The sequence below is a fragment of the Petromyzon marinus genome, chromosome 16 (assembly GCF_048934315.1).
Source record: "Petromyzon marinus isolate PM22_M1 ecotype Great Lakes invasive population chromosome 16, UKy_Petmar_22M1.pri1.0, whole genome shotgun sequence".
In the NCBI taxonomy this organism is placed as follows: Eukaryota; Metazoa; Chordata; class Hyperoartia; order Petromyzontiformes; family Petromyzontidae; genus Petromyzon; species Petromyzon marinus.
The window spans coordinates 14,243,756-14,264,300 of record NC_133682.1 but is presented as its reverse complement, the minus strand read 5'-3'; the positions used below and the strand labels follow the sequence as shown (position 1 = coordinate 14,264,300).

At 44.7% G+C, this 20,545-nt stretch overlaps 2 protein-coding genes across 4 annotated transcripts; both read left to right on the top strand.

Annotated features, from left to right (window-relative positions):
* Positions 1 to 1,191: 1,191 nt before the first annotated feature.
* Positions 1,192 to 11,289, top strand: LOC116942816 (leukocyte cell-derived chemotaxin-2-like). 3 transcript variants are annotated; one of them, XM_032955129.2, is made up of 5 exons: positions 1,192 to 1,394; positions 1,853 to 1,999; positions 4,827 to 4,935; positions 5,806 to 5,951; positions 9,693 to 11,289. In XM_032955129.2, the coding sequence occupies exons 1-5, from the start codon at positions 1,358 to 1,360 to the stop codon at positions 9,863 to 9,865; spliced, it is 612 nt and encodes a 203-aa protein (XP_032811020.1). In that variant the 5' UTR covers positions 1,192 to 1,357; the 3' UTR covers positions 9,866 to 11,289. The 3 variants fall into 3 exon arrangements, with proteins under 3 accessions (XP_032811020.1, XP_075923646.1, XP_032811018.1); XM_076067531.1 differs by having other exon boundaries at positions 1,195 to 1,394; positions 1,862 to 1,999; positions 4,824 to 4,935; XM_032955127.2 differs by having other exon boundaries at positions 1,195 to 1,394; positions 4,824 to 4,935.
* Positions 11,290 to 15,559: 4,270 nt separating this feature from the next.
* VMA21 (vacuolar ATPase assembly factor VMA21) lies at positions 15,560 to 19,088 on the top strand. The gene is made up of 3 exons (XM_032955131.2): positions 15,560 to 15,801; positions 16,830 to 16,939; positions 18,237 to 19,088. Exons 1-3 carry the CDS (start codon positions 15,755 to 15,757, stop codon positions 18,377 to 18,379), a joined length of 300 nt encoding a protein of 99 aa, XP_032811022.1. The 5' UTR covers positions 15,560 to 15,754; the 3' UTR covers positions 18,380 to 19,088.
* Positions 19,089 to 20,545: the final 1,457 nt, after the last annotated feature.

The window sequence follows — 20,545 nt, the reverse complement described above, 5'->3', positions numbered from 1 at the left end:
GGATTTCAGGATGCAGGAAAACTGCCCCACGCACGTCAACGTGGATGTTTTTGGAGTTTCGCAACAAATGCCCTTGCTTCCTTGATCTGCATCAGTGTCCGTCACCGTCACGTGCTGAAGCAAGCGCGCTGGCCAAGTGCCTCAAGGAAGTACTTGCTCTTCGTGCCACAACGATGAGTCCAAAACACCACCGCTGTGAGCTTAGCAGTGAGCGCGGGAGACTTTGTCATCGCGGTTTAAAAATTCAGTGACTTCGCAAAGAGCAAAATTATGTCCAGTCAGTCTTCGACTTACGAACACTCGCACTTACGAACCAGTTTCCATTGACCTAACACGCGAACTCTTACTTACAAATTGAACCACGGCACTATTTTGTTCAGCTGAGCGATCCTCCCAGCTGAGCGATCCTCCCCGAGATGTAAATGAGTCAGCCTCCTGCTGGGATTGAGTGCTTGTGTGTTTAGGCATTTAAATACAGTAGATGACTGTGTCCCGACTTACGAACCGTTCGACTTACGAACAGACACCGGGAACGAATTGTGTACGTAAGTCGGGGACTGTCCGTATTCATGTATGTTAAACTTCTTTCGTGCCCTATCTCTCTAGATGTGCTATGAAGGACCATTGTCCAAATCGTTACGTATATTTCCTTTTTGAGGCAGGGTTATTGACGAATGTGTGTTTTTGTAATGTGTGTGCATGTGCACTTCTGCCAACGCGGTATCACCAAGTAATTTGCTCTAAATTCCATTGTTGCTCGGTGTCTTCTGTTGTATATCATGTAAAAATAATTTCGTACCATACCTAGCCAAACGTGCTAGTGGGATGTGAGGACAACAAACTAAACACAAAAAGCAATTCAAAAAAATACGTTCTCAATCTAGCCGATTTAAAAGTGCATAGCTCCAGTGGCTTCCTAACATTGGAAGGGAGAGCGTTCCAGACGGCCGCAGAAGCGCATCTTGAAAACGCCCGATGCGGTGACCCGTCTTTGTTCGATGGCTATCCAACATCTCGCTTCTGTGAGAATGGCCGGAGTTCGCATGATGATTTACACTCCTTGTCGAATACTCAAGCCGTGGCGCCACGCCAACAACAACAGCAGCAGCTGTTGCAAGAGGAGGAAGTGCGACCGGAGGACACACGGTGTGCCGTACGGCGTCAGTCCATTTATTTACGTAACATCGTCGGACAAAATCTGGGGCGTTACAACAACACGCGGAATAACTTGTTCCGTGTGTGAGCTGTATAAAGTGGAGCACACGAGTGAAGGCGAAGTCGGTGAGCGTGCAGCCACTCACACGACGGGCACTGCGTCTTGTTGGTCTCACAGCAACAACTCAACTCAGGCGTGATCATGAGTCTCCTCGTCCTCATTCTACTTTTGGGTCCTGGTAGGTTCTCATGTACTTTGTTGTTGCAAATAACCGGAGTGCATTTTCGAGGCGTGATTGTATAAATAGCACAGTGCAGGTCCACCGTGCCGCGCCAGTGTGTACTTTATGCAATAGTATTCAAACCTCGTCTCAAAAAGGTGAAATATTTTCAGTCTTTAACAACAACAAAAAAATGATAATACAGTAAAACCTTGGATTGCGAGCATAATTCGTTCCGGAAACGTGTTTGTAATCCAAAGCACTCGTATATCAGTTGTGATCACGTGACGCTCGGCAGACAAAGCGTATATACGTACCGCTCGTATTGCAAGACCCTCGCTCGTTTATCAAATTGATTTTTACTTTAAATGTGTGCTCGTCTTGCAAAACACTCGCAGTCCAAGTTACTCGCAATCCAAGGTTTTGCTGTACGGGCAAAAAAGTTGATTATTGTTTTTTTTTATTGAACCAATAAGCATTTTCAGGTCTGGCTACTGCCGCCTACGCAAAGGACGCGCATTGCGAGGGCGATGGTGGCGTGTGCCAGTACACCGACGTGGCGTGCCACGGAAAGAACGTCAAGGGCAGGTGCGGAGGACCCGCCAACCGGCAGTGCTGCATGCGTGAGTCCGCGTTTCACTCGCCGTGGCAACACTCCTTACACGACGCGGGATGCGAGCGGCGTCGTCTGCTGCAAGGGGGTCGATGTGAAATGACCCCGTACGTGCGCGTGTAGCGCGGGTTCAAAGTTGGCGAGGGGAATTCACCGAATTTCACCAATGTGTGCTCCTGATGCGTAAGAGTTGGACGGCATATGAGGGCTGCACCACTTTTTGTTGTTGTTGTTGTTTAGCATTACTAACTTCCAGCAGTGTTTCTTTCCACTGCTGAGTGAAGGCTTCTTCTTCCTCCCCCTTCCTGCCGCTAAACATCACGGTCCTGGGATGCTACAGCTTTGCATCTGTAGATGTACCGATGCTGATCCCACGACTCTTCGTCTCCGCTTACATTCCATCGTGATGGCCATGCACATTGGCCACCATCCCTTCGACAATTGGTGTCCTGCCCAAGCCGACTTGTTTTTATCTGAAGGAAATGTCTCCGATTTGCATTGTTTCTTGACACTTATTAAATGTTAAGTGTACTCTTTAGAACGAATTCCCCGTGCTCTTGTTAGATGTCATGTTTTGAATCCACGCCATGGCTGTTAGTATGCACTTATTGGCTAGAGAATATTGAAAAAAAACATAATTCAAAGTTTTATAAAAGTGTAGAGGAATGCCGCGAGGAACGACCGAGGGGCCAGCGCGGGAAGGGGGACGGAAAAGGATGAGTACCGAAGAAGGGGAATATAAAAACGTGGGACCAGAAGAGGAGAGGGACAGAGAGACAGAGAGAGGAGAGAGTTGTAGGGAGCGGGGAAAAGGGGGGCTTGTTGCGGAGACGTGCGGGGTAGCCTCGAGAGAGAGAGAAGGGAGAAACGCCGGGCAGCCCTGAACAGAACCTGGTCTCCGTGTCATCCTTGATACCCGGGGACGAAGTCCGGCACTTACAAAAGTCCCATTATTTTATAGAGTGCCTGGCCTGCACCATCGGAATGCAGAATTTCCAGAACTGGCTTATGGACTACTATTACTGATGAACACTTCCCAATGCTCGTTTTGAGTATGGATACGCTCCGGCTTATTTTGTAATAACATTTGCAAAATATAGCTAATTCTTGTGACAAACAAGCAAAAAGTGAAGACGTACTTGTCGCAAAGCATGCAAACAAACATGCTCTGATAATATATGCATTATCTTTGAAACTGACTGGCCTACTACACCAGAGACAGCTTTCTTTATGGACTTGAATCACCAGTGCCAGACCAGAGAATGCCGAAAGGCGAAAGAGTACAAAGCCAATGCGAGTGTAGTGGTTGACTTCACACGGACGACTTCACTTTTTATTACAAACTCTCGGCATCCAACACCCGTGACTTCATCGTTTCTCTGCTCTCTCGCCGTGCTCCGCCTGCCTCGCTCACTCCACTCCCTCTCTCCGTCTCTCGCTGTCTCTCTCCTCTCCGTCTTTGTCTCTCTCCGTCTCTCGCTGTCTCTCTCCTCTCTCCGTCGCTCGCTGTTTCTCTCCTCTCTCCGTCGCTGTCTCACTCCGTCTTGCTCTGTCTCTGTCCCACTCTGTCTCACTGTCTTTGTCTCACTCTGTATCTCTGTCTCGCTCTGTATCTGTCTCGCTCTGTATCTCTGTCTCGCTCTGTATCTCTGTCTCGCTCTGTCTCTGCCTCACTGTCTTTGTCTCACTCTGTATCTGTCTTTGTCTCACTATGTATCTCTTCTCACTCTGTCTCACTCCGTATCTCTGTCTCACTCTGTCTCTCTCCATCTCAGTCTCTCTCCGTCTCTCTTCTGTCTTTCCCTGTCTCAGTCTCTTGTCTCTATCTCTCTCTCTCTGTGTCTCTCCTTGCCTCTCCTTGTCTCTGTCTCGTCTCTGTCTCCTTCCGACCTGCTCCGCTCCAGTCCCCAGCGACAACTCAACTCCCCGCTCTCTCGTCCCCGAATATATCCACCTCCTAGTTAACTTATCAATGAATTAAGCGGCGTTCCCACGACGCCTCTTGTCCCTGCCACCTGTCGTATCACCCCCCCATCTCCCGACAATGCGGCGCCACTTTGCCGCTGATAACAACAACCGGCAAATCACCGCCATGCATCTCATACCAACTTATTGGGTCCGTCTCCCTTTTTGCCGTTCCCCCACGCCGCACCTGTCCGGTCCGACACGAACCCACTGGCCATAACTCGCGCGTCTTTACAATCCTCCCTGTATGCGCGTGTTAATCCACTACACAAGTATCAGAGCATCTATAACTCGGGTTGAGCAGGTACACTGAATATCTATATATGGGACTTTTCTGCCAGTATCAAAGTATGAAAATATTATCAGTGGATGTTTGTTTGCATGTTTTGCCACAAGTACGTGTGTGTGGTTAATACAGTAAACTTCATTCCTTGCAAAAGGTTTATATTTGGTGTTTGAACATCTTAACGCCTCCTGTTTTATTGCCAGAAAAGGTCAAACCTATTTTTATTTTTCATACTTTGATACTGGCAAAAAGGTCCCATAGAGAATATGTTTTGATTCTAGATTTGAAGCTTTCGTGACTGCAAGGATTCATACTCTTTGTTTTTTTCGGTAAAGTCACGTAGGTAAAATAAAATTTAAAAGAAAAGAAAACAACTAAATCAATGCATGATGCAGCTATCTTGCTGTGACTGTTCCACCTGAAGACGGAAGCTTGTGTTGCCTCCGAAACGTCGTGATTTAATTTAGTTTTATTTAATTTTAAATTAAATTTTACCTACGTGACTTTACCGAAAAAAACAAAGGGTATAATGTTTTGAATGTGCAATTCTGTAACGAAACGTGTACTCTGTGTTCAAATTTAGCAGCAGCAGCAGCGACCGGCAATGTAAAGTGGAATACGATTTGTGATGGCCAAACGGCCAACAAGCTGAGAGGCTGCGACAAATATGGTTGTGGTAGCTATGGGGCACGTCGGTAAGACTCCTCATTCACTCGGTCACACACACACTGGGGCTATACGAGGCCAATTAATTTAGTCCTTGTAGGTCAATTAAATTGTTCAGTCCACAATTCCTGTATTTTTTTTTCACAACAGGGGTGTCCGTTGAGTGTAATCGAATTCATGTTTTGAACCGTTAATTATCCCTAGCGCCCTCCAGTTATAGTTCATACATTTAAGGTGATGGCTAGTTTGTGATTACTGCAACATGTACTTGCGACATTTTAGGGATGCATTACTCATTCATGCATGTGTTTTATACCATTATGCATTTTTTTATGATCGCCGTTTTTGCACATTTGGCTCAATTCTCATTTTCACGTGACAATATTGGCCTGCGTGGAGCTAAGAGATTCCAAATGTGGCCAATGCTTTGAAAAAGTTACCACCCCCTGGTTTCCACACGTGACATAACCAGAAAGATGCATGTGCAATTCCATGCCGACAGAGCCATGAACTCTCCATGGTTAATGAATGACTACCATTATGCTGGAAGTGAACATTGTATGTCCTATGTAGGGGGAGGGGGGGGGGTGACTCCAACCATATTTTCATCATTAGTTCAGAGTCATCAGCAATCAGAATCTGTATTTATCCTGCAGGAATCTGATGAGCTATGAAGCTCTTTTTCACATGCTCAGTAGGGGCGGGTCGGCAAGTTACAACAACAAACAATGCAATGATGAGCATGATAACAATACTGTACTCACTTGTGCATTAAAGCTCTATTATTTAGATACATAATCTACTTGGCATTGTTAATTAATCAAGGTCACATAGGAACTGTACCTCTTATATGCTCTATATTTTAACATGCAGAATGTGACCTCTTTCCTTTACTACAGAACTGGCCACAAACACATGGGAGTGGACGTGGAGTGCCCCGATGGCTCTGTCGTGAATGCACCATTCTCAGGGAAAGTGAAACGCCAGGCCAAGCCCTACAAGAAGAACAATGCCATCAATGATGGAGTGGAGTTTTACAACGATGGTAATTCTACATTCTTGATCAATCCTTCATCTCGCAGTGCACCAGGGTAAACACGTTATGTGTTGATGTTGTCAGCAGTGGTGCACAATTAACAAAAATAAATCCTCAACACCTTCATCAATTATATTGCCTTAAAAAAAATGCACAGGAATCCCCCGCTATGTGTAAGGGATACATTCCTGGAAAATGCTACATCACTCGAAATTACTTAAAGCATACTCTGGTTTCCTGCAGACACGTTAAAATCAGGGGTTCTGTTCCTCCCCAACATTTCTGTAAAAAAAAATGCGTGACTAAATGTCATGAAGAGTACAAACATGCATATCATAAGTGAACATTAAGTATGATTCATAATAAATACAAATAATTAGATCAATCGTAACAGAGATGGCTTAAGAGCTTTGCTGATCGAGTCCTCTTGGGGTGAGCAGTAGTGAAGTTACTCAGACGAAGGGGCAGGATTACCTGCTTCTTCATCTGACGATGACACAGGGGCCACAGGAATGTTCTGTTGTATATATTAGGTCTTGGAAAATAATTTAAAAAAATAAATGAATATAACAAATCTGTAATTGTACGAAATTATGCAAATGTATGCAATTATGCAAATTATGCTGATGTGCAGCGCCATTTTTCAACTTTCGTGCTCTCCGCCCTGTTTCCAAGAGGGCTCCTGCTGTGAGCTGCTCGTCGCTGGCAGGATCACTCACTCTCAAAACTCGTGAATTGTATTAGCACCCTCTTAGCTTCTCACAACTCTGATTGCTTAGCATAATACAACTTATCGCAGTCCTCGACTCAGCAAGCGACTCAAAACATAAGGGTAGATGTAGAATAAAAACTTTCAGCGATACTCTGTCGGTCCGTGCCGAACTCGGCTCTTAACAATACATCGTCCCTTTCCTCTGCGAGACACGACGCCCATGGTTGATCTCGAGGCCATGCCTCGGAGCCTGCCACTCGCAGTGCTGATGTGCGTGGTTTCTGCTCGTCGTTATATTCGAAAAATCTCCCACCTCGGCTCGCCTCCTCACAAGGGACCGGAATTCCTTTGATTTGCTCTCAGCCTGTGGGTGCAGCTGATTGGTTGCCCCCCTCCCCACCCCCGAGTAGAGCGGCTGGTTTTCCAATCTCCTGCCATAATTCATCTGGAAGCGGGGGGTTGGGGAAAGGGGGTCCCTTTTGACCTTGATTTTCCATCACCATGTTTATGTTCTGGTTTGCGTTCACCCCCCACCTCGTGGTTTAGTTTCTTCCTGGTGTTTGCTATCTCAAGGGGAGGTGCCCTATCTTCATATGTAATTTATTGCTATCACGTCTAGTGGCAGCCGCTGGAAGACAAAGGCGGTTGGCGAAGCTCTGATCCTATGGAATACATATTATCTTGGTCGTGTGTGATTGACCTATTGCGCCTTGCATCTTTTCTGAATTAGCCCCAGGTCTGATACTTCATAATTATTAATTGATTTATGTTTAACCAAGATTCGTGATATACCATAGTTGTTCCCACAGGTATTCCGAGGGTTTTAGTAACCTTTGTTCCCCGTCTGTGTCGCCAGGGATCCGTGCTTCTTATTCTCGAGTTATATTTTGATATCCTGAGGTTGAAGATATAACTACGTTTTGACTTAAACTTTCGTGACTGCCGGAATTCATATTCTCTGGTTCTTTGGGTAAAGTCACGTAGATAGAAAAATATATTTTTTTAAATATAAGGCGAATAAAAATAAAATCAAATAAAAGTAATAATAATAGCCACTAATGTGGACTGCAGCCTGGTTCTTAATCTGAGTGAGTGTACTGGCAGTCTATAATGTCGACTTATTCTTATCGCTAAGTTTCAAACTTTTACCCTTGCTAGAAAGAAAACCGCCAGTTGTAATGGTCCGACCGCCCCTCCTGTTTGTCCGTGCTCTATGGTGGTATTTAAAGCCCGATGGAGATTTCCCAGAGTCTCATTAGCACCCCCCCCCCCCCTTGCACCGGGGTTTTTATTACATTTTATGGCATCACCCTCCTCTGAATTTTTGTGTGGCGAGGCAAGAGGCAGCGGGGTGAGGGGTGACCCCCCCTCCACGCCCCCGCGCTACATCCAGATAAAACTTTAAAAAAAATGGCAGAATCATTCTTAATATACATTCTTTGGAAAAAGGCACATACAGTATACAACAGTTCACCAGAGAAAGCTGACTCTCTTCTGGGCTCTTCTTTCGACATTCTCGCTTGATTGCAGAACGTTTTAATAAATCTGTCCCAAGACATCTGGGCAGCATTTTTATTTTTCTCTTTGTACAGCTCCTTGTAGCAGTGAATGGCAGTGGTGGTGGTCGTTGTAGAGGTATTGTTTTATCTGGCTCCTCCTCAGCTCATTTTTGTTGCAGCTGCATCAGATCCTCCTCCTCCGCCCCCTCTCCCCTCCTCCCCATGGGACTTGAGCAATTCCACCACATTTGAGCCAGACTCCTCCACATTGTTGGAGTCCAGCTTCCCTCCTCGATTAAATATTGGGCAAAAATGCGCGCGATTTTTTTTTTAGGATCGCATTTGCAAAACTTTACGATGAAATGTTTTCCTCATTAATTAGTCATTTATATGCGAAGCAACACATAATGCGGCAACTCATAGCAGGGAGATTCTATCGCCCTACTCCATGGCACAAATGAGCTGCCCTGATGCGCTGTTAAAAAAGCACAGGTTTTCCACTTAAGCACACCCAAGGTCATCCAGCATCCCCTCGTGTCTTCATGGTGAGTCTGGCCAGGGCCATGTTATCCAATAGGCACTGTGCCGAGAGCCTACGAAAACTAAAGGGCCTACCAACTAAAATGACCATGTTGTTTTTTGTTTGTATGTATGATATATATTTTAAAAAAACGTAACTAAGGTATATTCTTGAATAAATATATTTATGTCGCTGCTTGCTGCAATTTATTTGCAGTGGTAACAAGTCGTTGACTCGTTGTAAGTGCGGCATATTACATCTAAAATAACAGTCACAACAAATATTTAATCTTCAACAGAAGTAAAGAAACATGGCGCTTGCCATGCGGTCATCCTGTCAGAACATTGAATTATGCTATCGATTAAAATGAACGGCATCTTTTAAAAGCTGCGTCATCCGATATGATAATCAAAGCAAAAAAATTGTTGAAGAAATTTTCGCGGATAATATTTTTTGGCTTACTTTGGTTTTTCTCTCTCAATAATTTCAAATCAAATCTGCTTATCTGCGGTACACAGCGCGCTCCCATCAAATTAGGGCACAGACTAAATAGTGAACGTATCAGTAATGACATCTGTCCAGCGGTTAGGCAAAGTACAAGCGAGTGACAGCGGCGATATTAACATGAGGAAGCAGTACAAACTGTATAAAGTTATCACTGAAGGCCTACGAAACAGAAGTTCTTGAGGACTACAAGAACCTTAATCCGGCCCTGAGTTTTGTCCAAATTTCCGTGCCAGGCAGCCAAATTCATGTTAGCTACGACCGTCAGGCACCCAATATATACGTGGGGAACACATACCGTTTCACAACTTGGAAATGTTTTCACCCTGAAAGGTAATCAGTTACCCAAAGGCGATAATTAGCCAGCTGAGGAAGTACAGAATAACCATCGCCTGCATCAGAAGCTCGCTCGTAAATAGCAATCAACGCACCACTTGCATTACAAGCGGACGACAAATCGTACTTGTTTAAAAGTACGTGTAACATTTCCTGTTTTACTCTTTGTGTTTCTCCAGACTTCTGCATCAAGATTTTCTACATCCATCCTGACCGCTATACCGGCTCAATTTCCAGCGGCCATAAAGTTGGGCGTCTGCTGAAAATGCAGAGCGTTTACCCTGGAATCACCTCCCATGTCCACATCCAGATGTGTGACAGCTCTAAGGATCCAACACCTTACATAATCTAACGGAGGCATCATTTTCATGAGAATTACTTTGCTTTTTCAGCCTTTGCTATATGTGTAAATCATATCCCAAATAAAACAATGGATCGACAAATTACTTTGTGCAATGTAGAGCACACACACCTCCGGTTAGCACGGTTGGCTACGTACGGTGCAAAATAAGTTCAACACACATACAATGAAACACGTGTGATATTGCAAAGCATTTACTCGGCATTTATATTACATATATTTGACAGTTTTAGACCTCGCAAACACAAGATAATATACTTCTTTGTGCATGTGGCTAAATATAAACGTTAAAAAATAAGCTTCGATATTTAGGTTCAGTTTATTGTGCCAATTGACGGTGTTTGTAGAGGCAGTCTGTAGCTCCTTCCTTTCTCCATTGGACAATCTATGGCAGTGGTATGGTCCATTGTTTGAGGCATAGAGCGGCAGTCACATTTGGAGCTTTATTTTATTTTCAATTTGTGCATCAGATGTGATCTCAGTGGGACCCTCCAACCACACCTCTGAGTCACTGATTACAAGTCACCTGGCCAAGTTTAACCCAATTTTATGCCGTCCTGGGCATACCTGGTTAAAAGCATAATATAAACTCATTCTTCTCTAGTGCAGAAAATATGTGATTTATATCAGTCCTGATTTGAAAAAATAAAATAATCCATTGTAAAATTGGCTTGGGAATAGTGTATAGCAACTAATCCAGGGATTTGAACGCAATAGTTGGGGCAGATAATAGTTTGGTTAAACTCCAAAAACCAGCTGTCCAGGAGATTGCAGTGCAGCTTATAGCTTGGTGAACCATCCGATGTGTAGATTTTCTCTGGATACTCACATTCCTTCTTACAAGCAAACCATTCCTTAAATACAATTGGTCATGAATCAAAATGCAGGCATCTTGAGCACCTGATGTTTTACAAGGACCAATGACACAAACGTCATTAACCATGGCCAATCCACTAACGGATGAGGGCTGCTGCAGGATGAAAATTAGTATTGATTTTCAACTCTTTTGTATTTTTGATTCTCAGCCGGAATGAAAGTTCAGATCGTCAACCACAGTACAATCTGGTCATCTGGTCGCATAGCATTACATTATATGTTCATGGTCACTTATGTATTTCTAAAGCATTCGTGTCATACATGATATGTATCGCACATGTACCTTACAAATCCAGGATGCTGCACAGACCTAAACGAATGCTGTGTTAGTATGCAATCTCATAGAATTAACGGATGAGAGAGTACCGTCGTTAATCTTACACATAAGTCCTATATTTTTATTCATGTTATTTCTTGGTTGTCGGATGCCTATACAGTATTTGTACTGCTTCCTGTGGTTTTAAATTGCTAGCTTGCTTGCACAAGACCTCATGAGATGATCATGTTGGAGTGTAGAGAATAAACATTTCTGGAATGGGCTGGTTTGTTTCACTTGAGCGCTTGCTTTGTATTCCAATTCATCACTGTCACGTTCTGCTGATGCTGTTCATAATTGTTGCGCAGTGATGAGTGTTACACATAGCATGTTTAATCAGATGATTATCAAATGCAGATACTGATAATCCAGTACAGTATTTTACTCTGTGCAATTTCATCATCCAATTACTGAAATTCAAGGACACCAGCATTCAATCCATGTATAGTTTTTGGAATCGCAAGTACCGTATTTTCCCGCATGTAGCCCATATACGCATATAACCCGCAGACGCATATACCCCACAAAAATAGCGTTTTGTGTAAAACAAATTTCAGATAGCCCGCACCTCCATATACCCCGCATGAATTCATATATTTAACGTCGTTTCCGCAGCTTAATTCCATCATATTAATACGAAGTTTACATTTGTAATACATTCCACTATCATTTGTTAAAATTAAAATCATAACGTGCACAAAGAAAACAAACTAACCGGAAACGAGTGAACTTAAAACAGTAAATAAGTAACAAAAGTAAATATCCAATAAATAAGTAACATAACTGGTAGATAAGTAAGTAGTTTTAGCACTGGTAGATTGTGCACTGCACAGATAATAGCGGCACTACGGTAACGCCGTTGCCTCGCCCCCAACCCCCCCACCTCTCCCTCCCCCAGCTGCCCCACCCCCCAACCCCCACCTATCTCTCCCCCCAGCTGCCCCACCCCCCAACCCCCACCTCTCTCTCCCCCCCAGCTGCCCCACCCCCCAACCCCCACCTCTCTCTCCCCCCAGCTGCCCCAACCCCCAACCTCTACCTCTCTCTCCCCCAAGCTGCCCCACCCCCACCTCTCTCTCCCCCCCAACTGCCCCACCTCCCAACCCCCACCTCTCTCTCCCCCCAGCTGCCCCAACCCCCACCTCTCTCTCCTCCCCAGCTGCCCCACCCCCCAACCCCCACCTCTCTCTCCCCCCAGCTGCCCCACCCCCCAACCCCAACCTCTCCCTCCCCCCAGCTGCCCCACCCCCCAACCCCCACCTCTCTCTCCCCCCAGCTGCCCCAACCCCCACCTCTCTCCCCCCAGCTGCCCCACCCCCCAACCCCCACCTCTCTCTCCCCCCAGCTGCCCCACCCCCCAACCCCCACCTCTCTCTCCCCCCAGCTGCCCCGCCCCCCAACCCCCACCTCTCTCTCCCCCCAGCTGCCCCACCCCCCAACCCCCACCTCTCTCTCCCCCGAGCTCTCCCGTTGCCGGTAAACAGTGCGTGCACTTCAAACATTGTCGTTTAATTGTACACACAATTTAAAACGTGATAACATGTACAATTTTAGTGTGAGTGGCTTATTCAGCAGTGCTTTAGTCAAAGGGAAGTGTTGCATAGTGGATAGTCCTACCATGAACACATTAAACGAGTTACGACATGTCACACGTGTAAAATATTTCTGGGATAGCCCGCACCTCCATATACCCCGCAGGGTCTTGCTTTGTTTGTAAAAAGTGGTATACCCCGCGGGTTATATGCGGGAAAATACGGTACTTAAAATTGTCACCTAATTTGCATTGTCTCAAATCCCGATTAGGTAAATCAAATAAATGCTACAACAACAAGTCATGAAAATGTAGAAGTAGACCACATGTATGAAGATATTCACAAACTTCTAAATGAAAGGAAAAAAAACACTGTTAATGGGTGCTTTCAATACAAAGGTAGGCAAGAGGAAGAGACTGGGAGTGTCGTGCCACGACCGCGGAGCGACTCCGCAAGTGCTGCGAATCCCTCCCGGCCCCTGCACTAGACAAACACACGCACGCAGCGCACCCACGTAGTGTCCTGGCGGGTTTTAATCCGAAGGGCCTCTAGAAGGGAAGTCCCACGGTTTCCCAGTTGCCAGGAGATTGGCCGACCCTCACAGGACAGGTTACATTGCGGTGCCTCTAAAATTGGCTTAAACTTGTACGGGCGCAGAAAGGAAAGGTTCACTGGGCCAACCGCAATGAGTTACAACGTTGGGGGGGAGGACGGAGGGCGGAATATTAAGCAAGAAAAGCGTAAGCCGGGTGCACTTCCAGACAATGGGCAAGGAGGGACAATGGTTGGCCGACAACACGGAGTACGCGGAAACAGGGGGGCGGTAACCACAGGTAAGCGCACGATTTGCTGCACTGGGCGGCGTCACCCTGGGCCTTTGAAGTTTAAGGGAATAGAAAGAGTGGCCCGGGACGATTTTGGGCAGTTGTCTTCAACCTCCGGGCCGTCAAGACCCACTCCCTGCCGTCCTGCCTCCTCGAGTCGCTCGCAGCATCTGTGTGATGCCAGCGAGTGCTGTTATGAGGCAGTGATAGATGAAGTTTTCTCTCGTCCTTCTCCCTCCGACTCTTACAGCGTCCGTGCGACGCCGTGAGTACAGCTACGAGGTACGTGGTAGGACGTTTGAGTGACTGGGTTCGTAGGCAGAGTTAGGCTAAGCTCTTCTCGCAAAATATCCCCTCTCTAGGTAGTGTGTATTTGCACCATTAATAAACTTTAGTACAAAGTATCGGTGCAGTGTTATTTCTGTGTGTGTGGGTAGAACATCGGCCTGGTTTCTGCGATTTATGTGTGTGGTGCGACTGCGCGGGGAGACGGTGTGCGCGAGAGAGCAACAGCAGTGTGTGTGTGCGAGGCACGCGTGTGTATTAAAACATAGACGGCCGCCGACGTGCCCGCGTCCGAGCAGCCGTGCCGCGCGAGTATTAGGGCAGGGGCGGGGTGCGTTAAACCCGCTCGCCGACACTCGCGTGTGTTTGCGCGCGCGAGTGTGTGAAACGAGCGCCTGCAGGGGCGCGCGCGTTCACGCCCCCGCGTTCATTTTCTTGTTGTTGTGAGGTTGGTGCACGCGGGAGTGTGCGGGATAACCCCGGGCGGTGGTGAGCCAGCCAGTGAGCCATGTCCCTCAGAGAAGGCGCTGGCGCGGCGGGGGGGGCGATCACCCGATCGGAGGTGGCCCGGCGAGAGGCGACGAGGGGGTTGGAGGGAGGGGAGGGGGCGGAGGTCGCGCCCGGCCCGCCCAGCGGGGGTACGGGCGTCGGCCTCCACAGGAGAATGGCTTGTAAATTTGGCATCGGAAGAATGAATACGCCGACTAATCGGCAGCCCAGCAGGCATGAAGACAATGAAACCCATATTCTTAGCTCTTTCGGTAAAGTCACGTAAAGTCACGTTGTAAACCAGTCCAGAGTTTGCTTGTCTCGAAAAAACGCTGCTGAAATTATATACTTCCAGAAGGCCGTGCGGCTGATGGACTGAATTTTTTTCATGTGGAGACGGATAAATGGACTGTTTTTAAATAAATTATTTCAAATATTTGTATTGAAAGGAGTCCATTTATTTCCACATGGTATTGCTTTGAGTGGTTATTGAGTCAAACTATTTTACAATTTACTTGTCGGCATGAATGTATATTAGTTGTGATGGTGCTGCGGGTTTGTAAATGAGTCGAGTTAATAATGTACAACCGTCTGCTCTCTTGAAGCTTATATTCTATGGTTCTTTCGGTAAAGTCACATCGATAGAAAAATAATAAGTGGTGTTGCGATCGAAACGTCGTGATATTTTATTATTTTTTATTCACGTTATTTTTATTATTTTACTGTTATTATTTTTCTTTCTATCTACGTGTCTTTACCGAAAGAACCATAGAATATGAATTCCTGCAGTCACGAAAGTATTATGTCTCTTTAAGCTATATTCTTGGTTCTTTCGGTAAAGTCACGTAGAAGGGAAACAATAAAATAAAAATATGAAACAATAAAATTATCACGACGTTCGACTGCAACATCATCAGGTGTGAAAACCACAGCAAGAACATTTTAAAAAAGTGGCGTTTTTTTTTACGTTAGCATCACGGAGAGCGATTTGGCAGTTATTCAGATGGACGAATCCATCTGTTATTTCTATCTCCGGTCACGCCACCGCGTGGCCAACCACAGCATCGTCATAGTCTCCGTGCATGACGTCATCACGCAAACGGCCGTGCGTGCGGAAAACGTCATCACGCTTCTTTTCACGTTGGTGACGTCATCACTTCGGTTGGCAGTCGACGTTACGAAGTGAGAACTGCGACCCTCAAAGGAATGGGCCCTACAAATCAGTCGAGACGCCGGTGCATGGCAGCCAAGAGAAGTTGATGCGAACGCTGCACGCAAGAGGTCAACAACGGTTCGGCGCAACGGCCCTTGTTGACTATGAGTGGCACGTCATCACACTGTACTTGCTTAGCGTGATTACGTCATGATAAGCTTGGCGTGATGACGTCACAACTATCGTGGCGCCATCACGCCAAGTCGGCGACGTCATCACGAAGACACGTGACCTTGTTTGGGGAAAGCGGTCGAGATTGTGCCGTGGTGCAGCGCGTTTAAAACGTTTACAATTAATAACTTCAACATATATTAAAAAAACATACGATATACAGCACTCACGAAGATGTCGTCTCCCAGTGTCAAAGCCGTGTTGGTGGACGATAGCGCGAGGTGAGACGCTCTTTGTCGATTTGGTCGGGAAACACGAGTGGACTGGTACGCGGCACGCAATCCAGGCAAGACGGGAAAAGCCTAGGGGACTTAGGCCTCGCGTCAGGTTTGAATGGAAGACGCGACCGAGAACGCAGAGCAGCAACCTTGTAAACGCAATTAGCCTGTGCTCTGTGCTGTCTCAAGTGTAGTATCCTAATGGGTGGCTTCGGTTTAATTCAACGTGTCTTAAGTTTAATTGAACTTATATCACCACATACATTTGGTGATATATGTGATGCAAGGTTTATCGCCGTCTGATTGAGGGATCTCTGGGACCATGCAATAATGTTTGTCTATGTTTGTACTCAAAAGATCAAGCTGACATCCCCGATGGTAGGACAATTTTTAATAACAGATCTGTAACCAATACAAATTGTAGTTACAGTACTTCATTATCTAACTAAAGTGTACAGTGAACACGTTGAATGTATCAATGTGTGCTGTACGTAGTGCTGCGTGAATCAGCCGCTTTTGGGCAGAACTGTTTCCATACCTCTGGGCGTTAGCGCTTTGTTTCACCAACAAAGTCTGATGGAGTGGGTTTCGGCGAGACCTCTCTGGTTCTGAATTTCAGCCTTCTGCTTGTAAGCTGTAAACACAGACCAGAGCTGATGCTAATCTACATTTTGCAGTCGTTAAAATATTTAATGTACGATCTGTTTCATAAGTCAATGATACCAAGTAGTAAATGACAAATGAAGACAATAATTTAACAAGGTGAGTTTATATCTTGAAACAAATTGATTGTGCAATATCGTCAGTAAAAAAAGCCAAATATTTAACAAAAGAATAAGACCATATTGCTGTATGGTTTACGCAGTTATGATACAGAGGTTTCCATTGTTGAAAAATATTTTAATTGCTTCAATCAATGCAGAGTAAATCTAAATTGTCAGTGCTTCCACGCGTGTAAGTCAAATTTAAGCTGTGGATGCTGTCATTGATACGGGTTTATTGTGGAAATAATACGTGCATATTGCCAACAGCTCTGACAATTCCCTGCTGCCCGTGCTCAAGACCCTACTCTTCTTCACCATCCTCATGATCACCATGCCTATCGGCCTCTACTTTGCAACCAAGGTCTATGTCTTTGAGGGTAGGTGTATTCCTGTTTTACGTGATCTGCATTTGTATTGCGAGCACCACATATATGATGACATCATACCTTGAAGGGTCCGAACTACTGGTACATGTTATTCCTGATTTTGGAGACATTCTATGGGTTGCCTAATCTGGCATCTGGGGAAGAATATATCCTTGATCATCTTATGCTCAGGTGATATTTTTATCATTTTTACCGTGGAAAACATAAATACAATCAGACGTGGAGGTGCAAGTCCCGGAAAATAGATGGAATTACGAACTAATAGGATACCATTTTGGGTGCAGTCAAGCCCACAGTAAGGGCAGATGCACGGACGAATTTGCCACTCGCATTCAAGTCCTCTATCAGCGTGGCCGTGAGGCACGATCGTTGCCGTGGGAAGGACATCCAGGAGAAGTTTATCCTTGGAGCAAGACCACTAGCATCGTCATCAACACTTACACTTTTTTGTTATCAATTATGGTCCAGTTGTGCTGTCGGCATCCTCACACGTCTCACACGAGACAACCCCTTGGAACGCTCAAATTAAATATTGATCTTTGAAAGCTGAGATCACAGAACTAATAGGGTGCTTAAATTGGATTTTATCCACCCTAGGGAGTGCACATCATGCTGTGCTGTAGAGATGCATCACATTGCGTACCTAAATATTTGTATAAATAAAGTAAATTGTCACATTTTAAATTATGTTTTTTTTGTGTGAAGTCTTAACTGCAGCTAACTGTGATTAAACTACTTGAATGCTGGTTTAATCACAGGAAGTTGCCAGGATTTTAAACTTGGATTTTAGTGGTGTCAATCAGTGCCCGCAGTGTTAGCCGTCTGATTCAGCCAGCCACCTTATATTATGTGGCGTAAACATCTTCGGATTTGGATCCAGATTTGCATTTATTCGGCGCTCAAACGCCCTAGCATCTCAAAGTGCCTTACATCCCATTCATTCAAATGCCCATCTGTAGGGGATGCCTGTGTTGCACAACGTAATGCAACACTGGCCTGCAAAGTGGGCATTAGTAAGGGGTGATGTTGAACCATGACGGTGGCACACTGGGTCTAGTCTTTAAAAAAAAAAGTCACGGGATCTTTAAAGTTCCCTGTGATGCAGACAGCGTATATTTTAATGTTAATATACCTGCAGTACTTACCAGGGCGATTTGGTGCTTCAACTGCAAATCTCTGCAACAAGTAGCAAATGCTTGGCGATGTTGCTATTGTTTTGGAGACTTGTTAAGAATTTGAATGTGCGAGTGTCACCGGTGTGACTGATAACATTTCTCTACACTTGCAGGATCATTGGGTATGTCAAACCGCGACAGCTACTTCTATGCAGCAATCGTGGCAGTGGTGGCGGTGCACGTGGTGCTGGCCATGTTCGTTTACGTTGCATGGAACGAGGGCTCTCGGCAGTGGCGTGACGGCAAGCAAGACTGATGACTCAAAGTGGAGGTCCCTATCCAGGTTGGGAGACAAGATCGTGACCTGCAGGTGCAAATCTCGAGACTGCCAGAGGAGCAGCAAAGCTGTTCATAGTTCTAACGCTGCTGACAGCCTGTGTAAATTACCACCTAACGTTTTAACGGAGCATTCCGAAATCATAAAATCATGCAACATACTGGGGAAATATCAGGTGGCTGCTTGGTTATAGGTGGTATTTAACATGTTTTTTTTCTGAAGAATATATGCCGATTGAAAATAGGAAATACAGTAAAACCTTGGATTGCGAGTAACTTGGTCTGCGAGTGTTTTGCAAGACAAGCAAACATTTTAAATAAATATTAATTTGGTAAACGAGCGAGGTCTTGCAATACGAGTAGTACGTATACGCTTTGCCGAGCGTCACGTGATCACAACTGATTTGATATACGAGTGCTTTGGATTACAAACACGTTTCCGGAACGAATTATGCTCGCAATCCAAGGTTTTACTGTATTTAAATTCCAACTGTTGTTTATTTCTTTGCCGTTATGGTTTCAGTAGGTGGCGCTCTGTCTTCTTGTAAAACAGAAGCCTCCATATTTGTAAATCAAGTATTTTTTGGAATGTTATCGCCTGAATGTTGTTGTGTCTAAGTGTTGTATATTGTATGTCGTAATTGGTGACCCTTTTTCCCAACTTTCCAATTAAACATACTGAAACCTTATCTTTGAATGCTTTTTATTATTTATACTGTCTGAAATAACATAGGGCAGATTTATCTGTGAAGTGTGAGAGATGACAATTTTTCTATAAAACACCACAGCTGGCCGTCAGCCTTAAGTGTCAAATAGCAAAAAATAGATCAATGACAGGTTCAAAATGCTTATGAATTTTGGAGTGAATGTTTTTTTTCCTTACTTTGCATTGGAGTGAGTTCCATTCTTTGCAACATGCTCATCTCAAGAGGTTTGTCAATATTGGAACGTAAGTTTGTTCCAGATAAATAATGTATTAATTCACAAGAATGGTGTCCCTACTCGCAACCAACTGTTAATGCACTGCAACATTGGATGACAAGTAAGCTTTCATATTTTAGCGACACAATTGGGCTTGACTCTACAGATGCTATGTATGTACATTGAACTTCTTTCGCATTTTACGTAGCCAACTGCTAACTGCAGGTGCGGGGGAAGGACAACAAAACTAAACACAGCAGTTTTAAAGGAATTCGTTTTCAATCTTGATTTAAACGTGCATAGCTTTAGTGGCTTTCCAATATTGGCTGCTCGGTTGTAATTACGGATGTCTGGTGTAGATGTTTGAAGACAGGATTTTCAAACCTTTGAACGTGTACAGCTTGGAGAACATGTAAACGTATCTGTAGTCGTTTACAACTTAAAATGACACGTTTTCTGCCATACCTTGTAATCAAAAGATTATTATTTCAATACCATATACCATATACATCTTCAACAGTTTGGAGCCCTCAGTTTAAAAAAAAACCTCAAACAATACCAGTAGTGTCCTTGCTTGACCAGAATAATATTTTGATTTAAAGCTTTCGTGACTGCAGTAATTCATATTATTAGCTCTTTCGGTAAAGTCACGTTGAAGGCAAACAATAAAATAATAAAATATATATAAAACAATAAAAAAATTCTCACGACGTTTCGACCATAACACAAACGGTCGTCATCAGGTGTGTAATAATATGTGAATAATATTATGTTGTGTGGCAGTATTAGCAAACAGAAATACACAGTAGGCAGTAACTTAGCAGTTGGTGGGCCTATTGGGTAATTCCTATGATGTGTGATGATGTCATATTGAAATTTAGCTAATCGAGGGTGGGTTGGTGGAGCATGCAGGGATGGGGACCATGATACACCTGCTGCACAGTAAGAAGCCTGGTTTCAGAAGTGTGCAGTATTCTCTGCTCGTACAGTGAGGGAAAAAGCATTAGATCCCCAGCTGATTTTGTACGTTTGCCCACTGACAAAGAAATGATCAGTCTATAATTTTAAAGGTAGGTTTATTTGAACAGTGAGAGACAGAATAACAAGAAAATCCAGAAAAACGCATGTCAAATTTTTTTAAAATTGATTTACATTTTAATGTTGGAAATAAGTATTTGACCCCCTCTCAATCAGAAAGATTTCTGGCTCCCAGGTGTCTTTTATA